At 60.9% G+C, this 18,024-nt stretch overlaps 2 protein-coding genes across 7 annotated transcripts; one reads left to right on the forward strand and one right to left on the reverse strand.

Annotated features, from left to right (window-relative positions):
* Nucleotides 1–646: 646 nt before the first annotated feature.
* On the forward strand, nt 647–2,899 carry PTRH1 (peptidyl-tRNA hydrolase 1 homolog). Of its 2 annotated transcripts, none has more exons than XM_066563011.1 (5): nt 647–852; nt 932–1,162; nt 1,326–1,425; nt 2,033–2,078; nt 2,481–2,899. In XM_066563011.1, the coding sequence occupies exons 1-5, from the start codon at nt 840–842 to the stop codon at nt 2,664–2,666; spliced, it is 576 nt and encodes a 191-aa protein (XP_066419108.1). In that variant the 5' UTR covers nt 647–839; the 3' UTR covers nt 2,667–2,899. The 2 variants fall into 2 exon arrangements, with proteins under 2 accessions (XP_066419108.1, XP_066419109.1); XM_066563012.1 differs by having other exon boundaries at nt 943–1,162.
* Nucleotides 2,900–4,061: 1,162 nt separating this feature from the next.
* On the reverse strand, nt 4,062–15,718 carry CERCAM (cerebral endothelial cell adhesion molecule). Of its 5 annotated transcripts, none has more exons than XM_066562729.1 (13): nt 15,481–15,718; nt 8,536–8,646; nt 8,226–8,343; nt 8,013–8,147; nt 7,718–7,922; nt 7,526–7,645; nt 7,332–7,408; nt 7,049–7,155; nt 6,813–6,945; nt 6,508–6,635; nt 6,229–6,432; nt 5,106–5,342; nt 4,062–4,448 (listed from the first exon to the last, which is right to left on the reverse strand). In XM_066562729.1, exons 2-12 carry the CDS (start codon nt 8,607–8,609, stop codon nt 5,108–5,110), a joined length of 1,536 nt encoding a protein of 511 aa, XP_066418826.1. In that variant the 5' UTR covers nt 8,610–8,646; nt 15,481–15,718; the 3' UTR covers nt 4,062–4,448; nt 5,106–5,107. The 5 variants fall into 5 exon arrangements, with proteins under 5 accessions (XP_066418826.1, XP_066418824.1, XP_066418823.1 ...); XM_066562727.1 differs by lacking the exon at nt 15,481–15,718 and adding an exon at nt 10,757–11,050; XM_066562726.1 differs by lacking the exon at nt 15,481–15,718 and adding an exon at nt 10,131–10,315.
* Between the last annotated feature and the right edge of the window lie 2,306 nt (nt 15,719–18,024).

Genomic DNA, 18,024 nt, shown 5'->3' on the forward strand with positions numbered 1-18,024 from the left:
GTGTGGAAGGACTTGGAAGATTTCCAGTTTCCAGCACAGTGATGTGCTGCTGGGCTGGGGAACTGTCCCGGTGCCCTGGAACAAAGCTGTGCCTTGCTGGCAGGGTGAGTGGAGACGGAACGGGCACAAACACACAAACCGCGAGGCCCCGTCCTGGGCATTCGCTGCTCCTGCGAGTCCCTCGGGGACCCTCTGCAGAGCTCCTCACGGTCTTCTCGGTGGGAGGGGGGGCGGTCCTAGGCCGCGGCACCCCGTTAACGCGCCTCGCCGTCCCCACCACAACCAGCTCCAGCCGGCCTGCGGGGCATTGTCACAGCGGCGGCACCGCCCACGACACCGCCCCGTCGCCCGCTAGAAAGATGGCGGCGCTGCCCGTAACCAAGATGGCGGCGGGAGGGCCAAGCGACGTCGGCGGGGCGTTGAGCGGCGCGGGGCAGTGGCGTCACGCGGGCAAGGAGGGCGATGCTGGCGGCGGAGGTGGCGGGGAGCGCGCGAGCGCTCGTGGGGCGGGCGGGGCCGCGCGCCATGGTGAGGGCGGGGGGAGCGGGGGCGGGGAGGCCGTGAGGGGAACGGGGCTGTGAGGGGAACGGGGGAATCGGGGCTGTGAGGGGAGCACATGGAAATGGACTGTGAGGGGAACGGGGCTGTGAGGAGAACAGCGTAAATCAGGACTGTGAGCCGAGCAGACGGAGCGGGGCTGTGAGGGCAGTGCCGGGGTGATCAGGTCATGGGCGAGCACCGGCACGATCAAGGCTGTGAGGGGAGGCATCGAGGGAAGACGGACTGAAGGGAATGCTGTGGGGATCGAGGCTGTGAGGACCCAGCCAGCTGCGGGGAGCATGGAGGGAGCAGGTCTGAGCCGTGCTGGAGGGGATCAGGCCCGTGCAGGGGCTGGGGGCCTCATGGTGGCCCGTCAGAGCCCTGTTGACAGATGTCATACAGGTGGCCGGCCTGGGCAACTACGGGCTGCGAGGCACACGGCACAGCGTGGGCATGGAGGTGCTGGACCGGCTGGCCCGGCAGCTGGCAGTGGCCGAGGGGTGGCGAGTGGACAAGCGGTGCTGCGCTGATGTGGCCCTGGCCACAGCCCACGGCCTGGAGCTGGTGCTGCTCAAGCCACGGAGGTTCATGAACCTCAATGGGCTCAGCGTTGCCAGTGCTGGTGAGCAACTGGTTCAGCCCCAAAGCCTCTAGTGGCACCAGCCCCCTGTGACAGCCCTGCTGTCTCCCTGCCCTCCACGGCTCACTACAGCCCCACTCTGCAGAGGCAGGGCCTGGTGAGTCTGTCTCCCCTTATTTCTTAGGTTGTATTTCTGTTTCCAAAGCTGAGATCTACAGCCTTGGCCCTGGAGACATTTACCTGGTTCACGACGACCTGGACAAGGCCCTGGGCAAGGTGGCCATCAAGCTGGGAGGCAGTGCAAGGTATGGGGTAGCCCCAGCTCCCTGACTGTGTGAGCTGGTTTGAGGCTTTAACATGCCCATACAGGTTCATGGGCTGTTCTTGGCCTCATCCCACCAGCCTTGTAATGTTTCAGCTCTTGCCTGGGCTCGATCTATTGCAGAGGCAACAACTGGCTGTTTGGGCAGCCTCCCAGTTCCTGCCCTGGCAGGGAGGGCAGGGAGCCTCCTGGAAGCGGCTATGGGCTGGATTCAGCCCACTGACAGCACCACATGAGTTTTTTATAGCATTCTGCCTCCACTGTGCCTGCCCAGCACCAGACATTTAATCTAGGAAAGCTTCCACTGCGGGATGGGGCAGGTACGGTGCTGGGCCCTGTGCTCAGTCACACATGCATCAGCTGTGGCAAGAGCTGACACACAGAGAACGTGCTGTCCCAGCCCCGCTTCCCTAAATCCCCCAGCCAACTGCTGTGAGCCCCCAGGGCTGGATGTTCCTGCAGAACCAGGACATGGGAACTGCGGCCCTTGGCTGGGACCACATTTCCACATTCCTGCAGCAGGAGACCCAGGGCTATATGAGGGGCTGTCCCTTACAAACTAAGTGTGGGTTTTCTCTTTCTCTCCCAAGGGGACACAACGGGGTCCAATCCTGCATCAGTGCTCTGCAGTCCAATGTGAGTGCATGTCAGGGATCAATCCTGTGCCCCCCTCAATGCATGGCTTGTTTCCTCACTCCCATTTTTCTGATTCCTCTTAGACAAACCCCTGCTCCCTTCCCCCCCCTTTCTCCTTCCCCGTCATCCTGGAGGGCTGTTGTCTGTTTGGCCGCCATGGAGGACATGGAAACAATTAGCTTGAGTGCCTCTGCCAGGCCTGGCAGGAGCCTGGGATCTCGGCACAGCCCAGCTAAAGCCTCTTCCAAAATTATGTTTCTTGGAGCAAACACTCAAAACCACCTGGAAAACATGAGGAGCTGTTCCCTTGCTGCCCAGCCCCACTCTCAGCACTGTCCCCTTGCCCAGCTCTGTCTGAACACTTGAGGGGAAGCTCCCCCAGCTCTCTCCCTTCCTCCCCAGGAGATGACCCGGCTCAGGATCGGCATCGGGCGGCCAGAGGGTGACGTGACAGTGCCCAACTATGTCCTGTCTCCGTTCAGTGCTGGGGAGCGGGAGAAGCTGGAGCAGATCCTGGCTGAGGCAGTGACCTGCCTGCTGCAGCACATCCAGAGCCGAGCACCTACAGAGCCAGGGGACAGGGGCTGACACAAACCCCCTGGGACCCTTGTGGCTGATGGACAGGGTGCTGCAGGCACTCTGGAGTGACCGTGGTGCGGAGCAGAGCTGGCCCAGCCTGGCAGCCTGGCTGGGAGCTGGGACAGCCTCCTTCCATGCCCACACCAATCCAGGCAGCTCGTGTCCCACTTGAATCCCTGCAGAGGCTCCATGCCTCAGTTTGGCACAGAAATTAAATAAACCCTCACCCTGACTCTGCCCTGCTCCTGCCTCTCTTCCATGTGCCGCTTGCCAGGCTTGGGCTGTCCTTGGCACTGCAGCTCAAATCTGTGTTCCCATCCCTGTTTGACCAGCACAGTCTGGAGGGAGGCTTCTAGTGAGAAATGGGGAGCAATAGGAGCTACCTCTGTAGAGTCCAAAGGCACTTCAGCTTTGCTGAGAAACTGGCAAGCACAGAGAGCCTGGAATCCCATAGCGTGCTGCTCTGAGCTGCAGCAAGTTTCAGAGCTGGCCTCACAGTGTTTTTGAGTTCAGTGGTTTTGGCTGAAACTGTGGAGTTTCCAACAGCTGCAGGAGTTCTGGCTTCCCGCAGACCCGTTGTAGGTCTCATGGAGAGCACAGACTGAGGTAGTGTGTCCTCACCACTGCTGTGTCCCAGAGTCCTGGGTGTACCAGCATGGCCTGCCCAGCTCTGTATCCCAGGAACACTGAGACACCCAGCAAAGGCAGCTCCTCTCCTGCATCCCAGCAGGCACTGGAACATGCACTGGGACACTTGCTGGCTGACGTATACCACAGTGTTTCTGTCGCTTCCATCCTCTGCTCCAGCTGGCACCAGACATTCATCTGCTCCATCCCCAGCTCCTGAGCTCCTCCTGGAGCACTGAGGCTGCCTGGGCCAGGGGAAAAGCTGGGAAGCAAAAATGTGCCCAACCTGTCATCCCTTCCTCACCCATGTCTATACTGGCTGGGACCCTGCACTTGCAGAACAGGCACTTGGCCTTCTCCTCCCTGTTCTCCAGGAGATCCACTCAGCTCTTCAGGTCCCGTGTGATCTGGAGCTGGTTGTTTTCCTTCCAAAGGTCCCTGCTGTAGCTGTTCAACCTGCCCCAAATTAGGGCATTTCCTGAATCCCTTGTAGTCTCAGACATCTCTCTGGGTGTCTGCTACCAAGGCCTCCACCTGCTGCTCCATCACCTCCACTCCCAGTGTAGAGCTGAGCTCCATGAAGATGCCACCCACCTTTTCCACCCAGACCCCAAGGGTGAGCTTCACTCTTCCTCCCCACCACCTCTCTCCTTCCCTCTCTCCCTTACAGATTTCATTCCCAAAGTTCCCAGCTGGGAGAACTGCCAGACCCTCGCCCCTGCAGCACCAAGGTGACCCCTGGGAACTTGGGGCAATGCCAGCATCCAGCACACCAGCTCAAACAGTCTGCTTTAATCCTCCCTGGGCTTCCACCCAGGCATGGCACGAGGGACAAGCCCAGTCAGTGGCAGGAGGCCACCACCTGTGCCAGCCCAAAGTCCACTCCCCAAAGTCCAGGCTGGTGGGAGACGACAGAGTTGGCATTGATTGGGACTGTCCAGGAGATGTGTCCTCAGCAGAGATGGAGCACAGCACTCCTCTGGTCTCTCCACTTGGCAGGGAAAGGCTTTTCCTGGGGCAAATCCTGCCTTGGGTGGATTCATCATATGCAGATCCAAAGAACCCTGTGGGGCTCTGTCCAGGGCAGCTGCATCTCCTGAGAGGGAGTGGGCAGTAAAAGGTCCTTGCCCACGGTGCTCCCAGCTGGATCACAATCCCTCATTCCTAGGAGGTACGGACACAGACATTAGTGGTCACGGCAGGAGCAGCCCCAGCGTGTTCACGCCTGCAGCCGAGGCAGTGGGAGGGCTGTGTTCCAGCCTCCCCCGGTCTGGCAGCTCCCAGGGCAGTTCTGCTGCCAGGACAAGCAACCTCAGGCAGGGAAAGTCTGACCCAGCATTAACTGTGTCTGTGCTGCCCTGGGGTTGAGCCAGTGTGGGTCGCCAGCCTGCCTGCCTGCCTGCACGGCGACAGCCACAAGGAGACCCACTTCTGAGGGGAGCAAGCAGTGCTGGGCTGAAACGTTCCCCTGGGAGATGCCCCAGCTCTTTCCACACTTTTGCAGCAGGAAAAGGAGTGTTGTCCCTTCCTCATCTGAGGAGCTGGGGAGCAGCATGGACTCAGGGAGATGGGAGGGCCCTGTCCCCATATCCCCTCCAGCCCATTGCAGCCCCACATGGGACATGTGTGTCCCCACCCCTTTCCCCACCTGGAAGAGACAGTCTGGTCTCTGTTTCCCAATGCTTTGAGTCTGACAGGGAGAGCTGCTGCCCCATGACAAAAACAAGCTAGACATGTGGGACACATCTGAACATGGTACATGCAGGAAGACACTCCCCAGCTGCTCTGTCCCCTGTGCCTGGGTCTCAGAGCCTTGCTCACCATCAGAGCTCGTCACGGGCCGTGGAGCGGAGGTGGCCAGCACTGCCCCGTGAGTCCCTCAGTGTCTTTTGTGAGCCAGCCCAGTCGGTCTTCTTGGCATCGTCATCCCAGATGGTGGAGGTCTCAGTGTCACTCAGCCAGTTGCTGTCCCCAGCATAGTGAGTGGGATAAACCAGGAGGGGGTGAGCTGAAAACACCAGCAAGTCCCGTGGGGAGAAGTGCCGCTTGTAATCCTCACTGGGGAAAGTGGAGCAGACCCAAGAGAAAAAACTGGCTTACAGAGGAGCACACAGAGGAGAAAAAGCACTGGGAAAATCAAATCAACCACCCGGGGAAGGCTCCATGCAGGGCAGGGGCTGGGGAGGGATGTGGGGTAGCAGGCATGGAGCCGAGGAAGCTGGGCAGGGACTGTGGAGGGATTACAGAGAGGACAGGACCTGTGGCTCCCCACCAGCTGGGGCCAGCTCTTGGCACAGAGTGGGTCTCTGGCACAGCATCCAGCTGGCCCTGAGACAGCGCTGTCTGGTGCTGTTATGCCTGCAAGCAGGGGGCTTCCAGCTGCTGCTGGTGCATGTCCAGAGCCCTAATCTGTCCCTCCATCCACCTCCAGCCTGCCTTTTACATGCCCGATCTGTGTGTTTGTCCATCCTGCTCACTGGGTTTCCCAATCCCTTCTCTCCCAGGACACCCACCCCCTAAATTGCCTCCCCCTCCCCAGACAAAGCCTTACTGCTGACCCCCACCCCAGAGAGGTGCATGAAGTTGCTCCAAATTGGGGCTGAGACCCCCAACCAGGGGCAGGGGACCCACACAACCCCCCAACACGAGGGTACAGGGGGCTGCTCCCCACCCCTTGCCATGGGGCCAAGACCTGTGCAGGGCCCACACCAAGCCCAGCTCCTTTCCCATTCCCCCACCCCATGCTGGCAGAGGGCCATTTTCCAGCGGCCAGAGGCCAGGCAGCGGAGAGCTGAGAATGAGCTCATGCTACAGATGTTTTCCTCCAGCGTGAGTAACGCCTGCAAGGGGGGGAACTGGGTGAGGTGGTGATGGTAGAGAAGAAACACATTGTCCCACAATGGCATGGCCAGGCCAGCACCCTCCTGCACAATCTGCTCCTTACTTGGGGTGCTTGTCATACATGATGGGCAGATACTCGTCCACGGGCAGCATTTTGGAGAGGGGTTTGGTGGCCAGCAGCTTCTGTGCCCCGTGGTGGGAGATGGCGTAGGCCAGTGTCCAGTACGAGTACCCGGCCACCACCAGGTTCCGCACGCCTTCCACAGGTGCCTCATCCTCATCGTTCACCTGTTTCCTCCCCAGGTAGCTGTGGGGTGGCCGGGGAACCATGAGAGCCAGCCTTGGGGACCCCACCCCACATCCCCCTAGCCCCAGCACCTACATGAGGTCCCAGTCCTGCTGTGCCTGCTCCAGCTCATCCATCAGCCGCTGCAGACGTGCTGGGAAGGCAGCCTCGAAGCGCACGTCATCCTCGAACACCACCGACCTCTCCAACCCCCGGGACACAATCTGGGAGAGGGGACAGAGGTGCCAGCCCATCCCAGTACCACTCTGGGCCATACTGGGGCCACTGACCCTGCAGGACACCCCTTCTTCCCCAGGTCCTCCAGACATCTGTGATGCTCACAGGGTCCCCGCCCACTGCTGGTGGCCCTAAGGGAGCCCGTGGCCGCTGTGGCCTCATACCTCCTTCCAGATATTGTAGTGGCTGAGGAAGCAGCCGACCTCGCCCTTGGTGAGCGTGCGGCCGGAGAAGGGATCGTAGTACCCAGGTAGCAAGTCCACACCCAGCACCTTGATGTCACTGCTGTTGAGGGTGCTGCAAGGCAAGGGGCTGCATCAGCAAGGTGTCCCACCAGACACTCCCCATCCCCTCCCCAGGGTGACACAGGGGACTGGCTGAGTGGTTCCCCCATGGTCACCTGCCATCCACAGCATCCACCACCCGTGGAATGATCTCCAGCTCCTGCAGGGATGCCAGCATTCGCTGCCGCCGGTCTGGCCTCCGCACCAGGTTGATTAGGAAGATCTGGGGAGGAAGAGGAGAGCCCCAACAATAGGGTGTGTTGTCATGGGGGACACACAGGCTGCCTGGCTACTACAGGATGGGGACAGGGGCTCGGGCTTTGCCATGGATGGATGCAATCAGAGAGGTGGATGCAACCAGGGGACAGGGGAACACGAGCAGCTCCATTGAGCACTTACTTCATCAAAGCCCATTTTTGTGAGCGGCCTGGGCAGGAGAGAAATGTGCCTGGAGCGCTGCATGGGGGGACCATCCACTGTGGAGAGAGGAGACACTCTTCAGTGGAGCCCACATTCCCCTGGCTGGGAGCTGGGGCTGACAGCCCTGTCAGGACCTGGAGGCCTCCAGGACCTCTCCACCCATGGGCACTCACCCATGGCCTCCAGTGTGAGATGCACAAAGTTGGCATGATCATCCTCCAGCGTCTGGTGGGCCTTCACAGGAACATTGATGTAACCAAAGTGATGCTGGTTGCACACATGGACCTCCACACCTGCCGGATGAGACAGGTGAGCAGCACAACCCCCCCAGCCCCTGCACCCCCCGAAACCCCCATCACCCTCACCAGCCTCCTGGCAGGAGTAGGCAAAGACAATGATGTCATCGAAGGCCCAGGTGTAGTTGGGGTGGGGCGGGTAGAAAGCCAAGTGCGAGGTCTCCTCCTTGCGCAGGTCGATCAGGAAGGTGGCGTAGACCATGGGCACACGGAAACAGCCCCGGCGCTGCCGGTTCTTGGTGGGGAAGTAGTCGGCTGTCCGGCGATAGAAGCCCTGCGGTATCACACCCCCACAGTGCCTCCATGGCAGAGAGCTCCTCCACCACGGGGCTGTCTCAATCTCCAGGGCTTTCTGGGGACCTACCTGGGGTGTGATGCCACACCAGAAGTTGGAGTAGAAGGTCTGTGAGTCCAGCATGGGGGCCACCACTGACTTGTTCTGCGCCATGAGAAACTTGAGGGTCTGGTTGTTGGTCAGGATGCTGTCAGTGTCCATGAACTGCAGAGACAGCACAGGTTCTGGAGACATGGAGAAGCCCACCTCAGCCCCCACCCCACCAGTGCCCCAATCCCTTACCAGGATGTAGTCTGCCTGCTGCTCCCGGGCATAGATGAGAGCTTCCTGCTTCAACTTCATCACGTTTTCATAGCGTTTGTCACTCCAGTGCTTGGGACCAAGCTCATCAGGGTAGGAGCTGGGCAGGGGGAGGCAGGGGTTAACCTCACTCGCTGGGAATGCACAAACTCGGTGCAGGCTGTTCATGCTGGCAGGCTGAGTCAGCCCCACTCTGCTGAGCTCCTCCTGGTCGATAGCCAGGAAGAGTTGATGCTGCTCCAGGAGCCCCTCAGCTCACACCTGCCCCCACCCAGCACTCACCCAGCCTCACCTGGGCTCCTCTTGCACCTTCAAGGCCACTGAGTGATAGTCCTTCCCCACTGCCCCCAGCCACTCCTGCAGCATTGCTGTCGTGTTGTCAGAGTTGTGGTCTGTTGCACACCTGGGATAAGGGGACATCAGCCTCTGGGGGTCCTCCTCAAGGAACAACCAGGACCTCACCCTGCACTAGAAATGTTCACGGGGCCAAAAGACTGAGCCAGTGACAGACTTGCTTGGGAACGTAACATGTAATTTGAAGGAACAAAGGCTGCACAGGCAGGAGGGGGAATGCCAACTGAAAATTTCTTCCTCAGTGTCACCACCAGCCAGGCTGTTCCACGGCTCCCACCCTGCAGTCCAGTGGCAGCCCTGGACACGCTCTCCTCACCCCAGCCTTGTGACTGCTCACCATGAGCACTGCAGCACTTGTCCCCCTGTCCCTGTCCCCCTCATGCATCCCACTGTTCCAGCAGTGAGAGGAAAAGCAAAAAATCCCCTTTCCTGAACATTCTCTTTGCCGGGTACCATCACCATTCCCAGCTGTCCCACCCATCCCCAGAACAATGTTCACAGGGAGCCCAGCACAGACAGAGCTGAGCCCACCTTCCACTGGGCCAAACCCCAGGTTCCCACACTCCTTGGCACCCTCGACCTGTCAAAGAGCCCCGGGACATCCCCCAGGCACTGGCGTCATTTGACAGATTGAGGGGAGAAGGCAGGATCTGTATCCCCCCAGCTCCACGGGCTGCTCTTGAAACACCCTGCAGGGTCCTTGTGCCGGGGGTTCCCGGGGGATGCAGCAGGTAAAGGTGAGGATCCTCCTTCCCCTTCCCCTGCCAGCAGCTGATCCCCGCCCCAGCCCCGCCAGGATCCCCCGCCAGCCCCCGCAAAAGCAGCTGCAGAAAAGTTTCCGACAAGTTCAGGCGACAGACGGCAGTGGCGCAGCGAGGAGACGGGAGACTCCTCTTCCAGCCAACCCCCGGCACGGTAAAAGGGGCTTGGGGGTGTCTTTGGGAAAGGGGGCCCGAGGCTGAGCCCTGCGGGGAGGGGGAAGGCAGCGCCTGTCCCTGGTGATGCAGAATCCCCTCGTGTCCAGGCGTCCCCGCTCTCATCAGCCCCACAGCTCCCTCAGGGGAAAGGTGAGGGTCCTGCCATTGCACCGCGGGGCTGCCCGAGCCCCTCCCGCTGCCCCGCTGGGTCCCACACACGGGGCAGAGCCACCCCTCACATTGTGGGGCTGGGGACGCTGCCACCAGCGGGGTCCCTGTTCCCCGCGAAGGTCCCTGTCTCCTAAAGATCCCCATTCCTTCGAATCTGTTCTGCCCACCCAAGAGCCCCCAGTTCCTCCACTCTCCCTAGTTTCACCCCCGCATTTTCCTCCGGGTCCCTGCTATCCTCGGCTCTCCATTCCCCTCACAGTCTCCCTTAATCCCCGGACCCTCCTTCCCCCCACTATCCCCGTTCCCCGGGGCTCCCCGCTATCCCCCGGTCCCTGTGACTGCAGCATCCCGGCTCCCCCCGAGATGCCCATTCCCCCATAGCCCTCTCCTCCCTCAGGATCCGTGCTACTCTCTGCCCGCTCCCCCCGGGGTCCCGCTGCCTCACCACAGGGCGATGCTGCCCGCGGGATAGTCCAAGCGCTCCAGGGCTCCCAGGCAGTGCGGCAGCGAGTGCTGCGCGTTCCGGGCCAGGAGGGCGAGCACCAGGCGCGGTGGGGCTGTCCCGGTGCCGGTCCCGGTGCCGGTGCCGGTGGCCAGCAGCAGGAGGAGGGCGCAGAGCGGCCCCGCGGCGCCCATGGCGGAGGCGGCGGGCGGGGAAGGGGCGGGCTGGGACCCGCCGTGCTCAGCGCACCCCCCGCCCCCGGCCCCGGCCCGGCCCCGCCGCCGCAGCAAGCCCCGGGGGCCGGTTTGGGTCGGGCTTCCTTAAATAGAATCGATATCGGTGCAGAGCCCATGGCTGGGGGCGAGACACCGGGGACACCCCGGGACCCCCTCCCGAGGATGCTCCAGGGCATCCCCATGGTCACGGGCGGGTCCCCACGGTGCCTGCACGGCGTGGGTGGGTGGGCAATAGGATGGGAGGAGGGGGGGGTTATGGTTTGGGGCAATATGGCCAAGGGTTGCCGGGGGCAGCATCGCCAGGGGGCTCATGGACAAGGGGATCATGGCCAGAGAGGTTTGTGGCTGAGGGGGGCTTGCATGGTGAGCGGGGCTCATGGCTGCCGTCCTCACCAGGGCAGCCCAGCCCTCTGAGCCGTGTCCCCCCACGCTGTCCCCATGGCTGGCCATTCGCAGGCCCACAGGCGTGTCTGCGACGTGTCCGAGCCGCGGGCAGGGGCAGGGCCGGGGCCTGTGGGATGTCTGACCAATCCTTCTGGTTTTCCACCAATCCATAAATGCAGCTGTCAGTCAGCTCCCGGAGCAGCGCAGGCCTGGGGGTGCTCACGCCCTGCAGGGCGGGCAGTGACTCCGCGCTCCCCACCAGCAATGCCGGGCACCTCTCACTGCGGTGGCACCGAGCCCTGCGGAGGGACGGGGGGATGCCACACGAGGCCGAACTGTGCCCACCCGTGCCAGGGTCAGGGGTGCCCCGGGCAGCTGCTGTCGCCGGCTCCGTGTCCCCCCGGCGGGGCTCTGTCAGGATGCAGCGGAGGGATTGGGAAGTGAACAATCCAGAACACCTGAAAGAATCAACAGAGAGGGCGGGGGACTCACAGGACCCGGCAGCGACTGCAAGGAGAGAAAAATGCTGTTTACAGCCCCGGCTCGGACAAGTATTTCGGGAAGGGCTCGGCGCCAGCGCAGCCGGGAATTCCCAGCCATGGAGGAGCTGCGGGAAGGGGCAGGCTCCTGAGAGCCCAGCAGAGCCGTACCCACCCGTGTCCGTGTCGGGACTCCACCCCGTGAGGCTGAACGAGGGGCAGCCCCTCTGCCCGGAGCCCCCGAGGGGATGCGGGCGGAGCAAGGGCCGCAGAGCAGCGGGAATGCCCCGGAGCTCGCGGCCCCCCCGTCCCTCGGGGACACCCCCGCCGGCACCGCCCCCGCACCGCGGCCCCGGCTCGGCCGCTGCTGCCACCTCCCGGCGCCGCCGCCCCGGCTCTCGGTGGGGAGCCCGGGCTCTGCCCGAACTCCATCTGATCCCCACAACCCCCTCTCCCTGCCTTTCTTCATCCCTGCTTTCCATCATCCCCATATCCCTGATCCCCACACCCTTCCAGCCCTTCACCCCTCTGTTCTTTTATTCCTGCATCCCTTTTCTTCTTAATCTCTTCATGTCTCCATCCCTGCATCCCTTCCCTTCTTCATCCTGATATCCCCACATCCCTCCATCCCTGCATTGTCCCTCAGGGTCACAGCTGGACCTGCCCTTGCCCAGGCACCCCACACAGTTCAGCCACCCAAGCACAGCCGTGGCCCCACTGCCCTGGTACAGCCCTCACAACACTCCCGAGCCGTGGGTTCCAGAGCAGAGAAGAGAGGGGGGCACTGCCCTTCCCACAGCCCCATCACCCCCAAAGCAGGCAGAGAAAGGGGGGCTGCCCCTGTGACACAGGGAAACTGAGGCACGAGCCAGTGAAATGTGCTGCACACACACAGGCTGGGAGTGGGAGGGGGACAGAGCACCCTGTGCCTGTCCTCCCAAGCTCAGCTGGGGTCAGAATTATCCCTGCATTTGCAATCTGCCTTCCCCTCACATCCTGGCTGCTGCCGGGCTCACAATGGACCCTCAGAGCCCAGTGATGGCCAAGTGGCACCTTATGAGCAGTTTGGGGCATACAATGGAAAACCAGCCCTGGGTGAGCTCAAGGAGAAGGGGGACATGGAGATACCTGTCAGGGCTCCTGCTGTGTGCCCCTCAGGGTGACAACCCACCCAGCTCCTCCGTGCTGTGGCTCAGCATCTCCACCTGCACCATGCGGCTAGCACAGGGCTGTGACAGCTCCTGTGCCCCAGGAGCGGGACTGGAAGGCAGCTGGCAGGTCCCCACAGGGCCCAGGGTGTCCCCAGGGGGCTCAGGACATCCTCACAGCTCCATGCACTCATGGTGATACCTGCAGTACAGAGCTGGCATTGGGCCTGAAAGCATCCTGCCTGGAAAAACACCTTCATCCCCAAGGCTGCAGGCAGGAGCAGCACTGCACAAAGTTTACAGGAGTATCTTTTCTTTTTTTTACAGGAAAAAGTTGCTCTTGGACCCAGGGATGAGGATTTTGGTTACCTTCCACCTCTCTCCGCTGCTTTCTTGAAATTTTCTAGGATTTTCAGCAAAGTCTTTGAAAAGCTCCAGTTTCCTCAAATGTCCTATTTTTCTGCTTTAAAAGGCTCAACCTTGATTGCAAAAGGCAAATATATAAAGATATGTGTGTGTATATATATATCTATAAATGCAGATATTCTGTGTGTGGGTTCATGGCCAAGACCACTACAAGTCCCTTGGTCAATAAAACATTTTTTATTAATCTTTTTTCACAAGAAAAAACATCCTGGGGACCCAACTAGCTGCCCAAAGTCCATGGCACTCCCAAGGGTCCCCATTCCCAGGCTGTGACATTGCCCAAATGATGCTCTCCCCTCCAGACATGCCTTCTCCAGACCTCCCCTGACTTACCCAACCTCAAAACATCAGCTCTGTTTCCTGCTGGGGAAACTGAGGCACAGAGCCCTCCCCCCTGCTTCTCAGCCTCCCAGAAAGTGCCTGTCCAGGGGGAACTGTGGAACCAAGGGAGTGCCTGTGAATCCACCATACCCTCTGCTCTGCAAGCCCCTCATCCTGCACCACTCCAGCTGTTCCAGATGTTTTCCCCACCTCCCAGCTGTTGGGTAGCTCAGGAGGCCAGCACTCCCCTCTCAGCTGGGTTTTCCTTCCAGGTCTCTGCTAAACCCATCACATCCATGGGCTCTGCTCCACTTTCCTCCTCCCAGGCTGCTTCTGCAGCGAGCAAAACCCACAGATCTTCCCACACAGAAAAATGCAGGGGAATTTACGCCATCTTGGGGGGATTTGGTCCATTCTGGGAGGGATTTTGGCCACCCGGGGGGATTTTGGCCCACCCAAGAGATGATGTGCCAGAGGAGCTGGAGGGTGATGGGAGCAGCATTCTCATCCTGGCTGTGGGGAAAGGGAGATTTGTGCCACTCTAAATGGGGCAGTGAGACTCTGCTGGCGTCCCCCAAACCCCAACCCCCTGGGAGACCCACTGGGGTCTTCCTGGTGGGATTTCCTGTGAAATCCTGGGAGTGTGAAGGCTTCCTGGGGATCCTCCTTCATGTTCTGCTGGGAGCAGGAATCCGTGCTCTGCTCCACCTGCAAGGCACTGCCTCCCTTGGAACCACATGGAAGCCCTGCAGTGGCCCAGTCCTGACCTCCTGGGTGGCACAGCTGGCTCAGCCTCAGAATGGTCCCTTTGCTCCCCAGTCTGCACCACCTTCTGGCATCAGGGCCAGCAGTGCCCTGGCTCTGGCTGTCAAAGGGGACCCCAGGCACCTGTCAGTGGGCAGAGGGACACCTCCCACTGCAAGGGGAAACTGAGGCAGGAAACCAACGCTAGGCTGTCCACGGGCACGGAGAGGCTGCACACCCTGAGGGACAACAGGGAGTTTCTCTGTGTCCCCCCAGTGCCACAGCTCAGAGGGACAGTGACAGAGGGGTACCCCAAGGACCAGGTCCCCCCTGCAAGGCGCTGACCGCTGCACTCCCGTCCCTCCCTCCTCTCACCCCGGTGGGGCTGACGGTCGGTCCCGTCCCAACCCGGGGCAGCTGTGACCGAAAACAAAGCTGTCCCCTTCGGCACAATACCCTTCTGTCCCCCCCCAGCTGCTGACCGCTGGGGTGGGCAGCGGCCGGGCTGGAGGCGTCGAGGGGCCGTGCCAGGCCCCCGCTGGCAGGGGACAATGTTGGCAGTGATGGAGAGTAGGTATTTCAAAAGGTTTTGTTTTCGGGTTGACCCGCCGAGCCGGCGTGACCCCGCAGCCCCCCACCCAGCCCTGCTCCTCCGTCCCAATAGAAACCGGCCACATTCCTGACCTCGAGAGGGGGGGGGGGGAAGTTTCAAACCTCCCCGGGAAGGAGACAATGGGGGTGTCAGGGCGGTGATTTAGGAGGGGGGGCTCTTTCCATCACAAAGGCGAGACAAAGGCGCTCGACGCTGGGAAAGGGGCTTCGGCGGCGGCTCAGGAGAGGGGCCGTGGTATTGTGCCTGGCCAGCCGGCCTCGGCAGCAGGGCTGCCAGGGCCTACCGGGTCCCTCTGTGTCCCATTGGATCCCACCGGGTCCCACCGGGTGCCAGCAGGTGCCACTGGGTCCTATTTGCTCCCACCTGCCCCTTCAGTCTGTACCGCAGCCTTCCCGCGGCCACCCTGGAGAGCGCAGCCCGGTGGCTTCGTGGATGTCACCGTGCCCCGTGCTGGGAGGGACAGTCCCCATCCCCACGTGGGATGGCTGGGGCACCCCCTGCTCCCCACAGTTCCCCATTCCAGCGGGGCTGGCCAGGGACCAGCACGTGTTTTAGGCACCCCAAATTCAGGGCTCAGCTGGGGCCAGGCCCCCACGGGCAGTTTTCCCTGACCCAGAGCCCTGAGCTCCCCTCCCCGCCAGCCCTGCCGGGTGCCCAGGGTTCCATTCTCCTCTGCAGTGGCCATTCCGGTTCCGAGGGCCGGCCAGGGATCAGCAGCTCCTCTGTGAGGAGCTCAAAGGGGCTTTGTGCACCCCGGGGCTGCCGGCACCCAGCACCGCCGGCCGCCGCCGGCACGGGCACCGCCCGGTGCCCACCCTGCCCGGTGCCCACCCTGCCCGCACCTCGCAGCCTGCGCCCCCCACAAACCCCCCAGTTTGCAACTGCCCCCTGTCCCACCCTCCTCCTCCATCCCCGTGGGTCTCAGCCCCTAAACCGTGGCATAACCGCCCCACAAAATCACAACAAAAACAAAACAGGAAACTGTTTAAGTAGGCGACTTACGGTGTCTTCTGCTGCCGAGCTGAGACCAAGTGTCCAGCGTGTCCCAGTGACGACGGGATCGGAGCCTGCACGGAGAGGGGCGGTTTTTTACAGAAGAAATGTTTTTCTCCCGGTGCTGGACGGCTGATGCGAAGGAAAAGCTGGAAACAAGTTCATTGGTTTTGCTCTCGCTCCCTGTCCTTGCCCTAATTTTTTTTTCCTGGCAGCTGGTGGGAGGAAGGGAGCTGGCAAGGTGATGCTTTTTGGGGAAGTGGGGAACTGCTGCTGAAAGAGGCATTGACCGCACCGGGAGCCTGGGAAAGCCGGGAGGGCGGGAGCGATGCCCGAGCAGCTCAGGGCTGTGCCCGGGCTGGGACCATCGTGCCGAGGCTCTGGTCCTGCTGAGGCTCACGGCCAAGCAGCGCCCGGCGGCAGGTGGAGGGGCGCCGGCGGGCTACACCAGAAAGCCAATGACATCAATGACATCATGTTGTGGGTTTGTTGGTTTTTTTTTTGTTTTTTTTTTTTTTTTTTTCCAGGATGAAATTTGCAGACAACTTCCCCGACCGCCCGCGAGCGCTGGGGCTCCGCGGCGAGGAGCAGGACAGGTCTGCCCAGGACACATTGGCGCCCATCGAGGGAGAGCAGGGCTTGGCCAAGGCTTTATTTTTCCCCCCCCCTTTTGGCTTAGAAGAGCTACATTTTTATTTCTTAACTCGCTGGTGCCGTGCAAGGGGCTCTCCCCAGCACACGGAGAGCGGGACCGGCTGAGCAGAGCAGCCCCGGCACAGCCGGCGCCAGCGCCCCGCCGGGGACCCCCCATCCCCACGGCGGGGCAGGATCCATCCCCGGCCGCACAACCTGGGATGGCTCTTTTCGCCTCTTCTCTCTTAATTTTGTTTAGAAACTTGTCAGGTTGGTAGATAAAGGAGGTGGAAAGATCAATCCCGGCTTTTCATCAGTGTGGGAAAAAGTATTTCACTAATCCATATTTATTGGTGTAAGGAACCGGGGGGGAAGGAGGGCAAGAGACCCTAATGGTCAGAGCAAAGGACAGAAGGGACAGTTTAAGGCTGCCCTTTTCCGAGAGGTCACATGTCACCAAAATCTTTCGGTTGTCTCGGGATTGGTTACATTCTGTTCTCTTTTTTTCTATTGAGGTTGCCAAGCAACTGGCTAAGACCAGCCAAGATATTTTCTTTATTACAAGTGGAGCAGAAAGCAGCAAGGAGGAGAGAGATAAAAAAAAAAAAAGAAGAAAAAAAACTTAAAAAAAAAAAAAACGGGGGAGAGAAGTTTAGACAATTAACATTTATAGGATCACACAACTTCATTAACTCGGCTAAGATTTGGGAAAGAGACTTAAAAAAAAAAAAAAAAAAGGGTAGTGGGAAGCGTTAGGAATTAAAACAAGTTAAAAGGTCCGGGGCTAAAACAATGCCAGAACACCCGGAGCAGCAGCGACAGGGGCTTCCCTCAGATGGTTCCTCCTTCCCAAAGAGTGGCCAGTCCCAGGCAATGGCTGCAACCCAGCTCAGGGGCCTTCAGCTGCTGCTGCTCTTTTTTCTTTTTATTAAATGCTGGCTTTCTTTTGGTTTTCACACTCGTAGGAAGTGGGTTTATTGCTACTAGCGCTGGCAGGGCTGTGCTGGGACGCAGAGGAGCCTTTCCGAGGGAGGTGCATGGCTGTGGCAGGAGCTGGGCATGCCCCTGGCCCTGGCCCATGGGCTGTGAGGATGTGGCTGTTCCCAGGCCCTGGGACACCTTCATGCCTCTTCAGGGTGCGCAAAACCTCCCAGGGAGAGAATGAGACTCTGTGGGAAGCAATGTCCAGCTGTAGATTCCTGCCCTGTTGGTCCCCGCTCAGGGTTTGGGCCTGACAGTCTCTGACACTGACCCTGGGCTCCAGGGGTGAGGCCTAAGGCAGGGGACACTGCTGAGGGTTGGGGACAGAGACTGGGGTCACCCTGCAGCTCCGTGGGGCTGGGCTGCCCCCAGCATCCCTGGGGCTGCGGGAGTTTCTGTCCCAGCACTCACCAATCCCTCTCCCTGCCTGCCCAGTCCCGGTGTGAGGACACGAGGGAAGGCGAGGACAAGCGGGGATCTCCACGGTGAACACTTCCAGGCTCCCGTCCAGCCCTGCCCAGGGACCCCTGTGACACCCAGGGTGGTGGCAGGCAGCCGTGGAGAAGGCGCCGGCCACCTCCAGGCTCTTCCCTTTGGCTGCGGGGACCTTGGGCAGGTTGGGGCTGGGGGGGTCCCCGGGCGGAGAGAGGCAGGCGATGTCCCCGCTGCCGGAGCCCGCAGCTGCCGACCTGGCACCTCGGTAATATTCATTAGGGGAAAACAATGAGCATTATTTATCCCCAGCACTTTCCCTGCCGCTGGGGGGCCGAGTTGGGGTGCAGGTGACCCCATACCCCAGGGGGTACCCGGGCAGCGTCACTCCCGCGGCAGCAGAACGGAGGGGGTCTCCAAGGGGGGCCGAGTGGGTGGGAGGGGACCCCAGACCCAGCTCTGCCCGGCGGCTCGGGGGGGATCCCCACAACCCCAAGCGCGGCCGTC

The sequence above is a fragment of the Molothrus aeneus genome, chromosome 19 (assembly GCF_037042795.1).
Source record: "Molothrus aeneus isolate 106 chromosome 19, BPBGC_Maene_1.0, whole genome shotgun sequence".
Classification (NCBI taxonomy): domain Eukaryota; kingdom Metazoa; phylum Chordata; class Aves; order Passeriformes; family Icteridae; genus Molothrus; species Molothrus aeneus.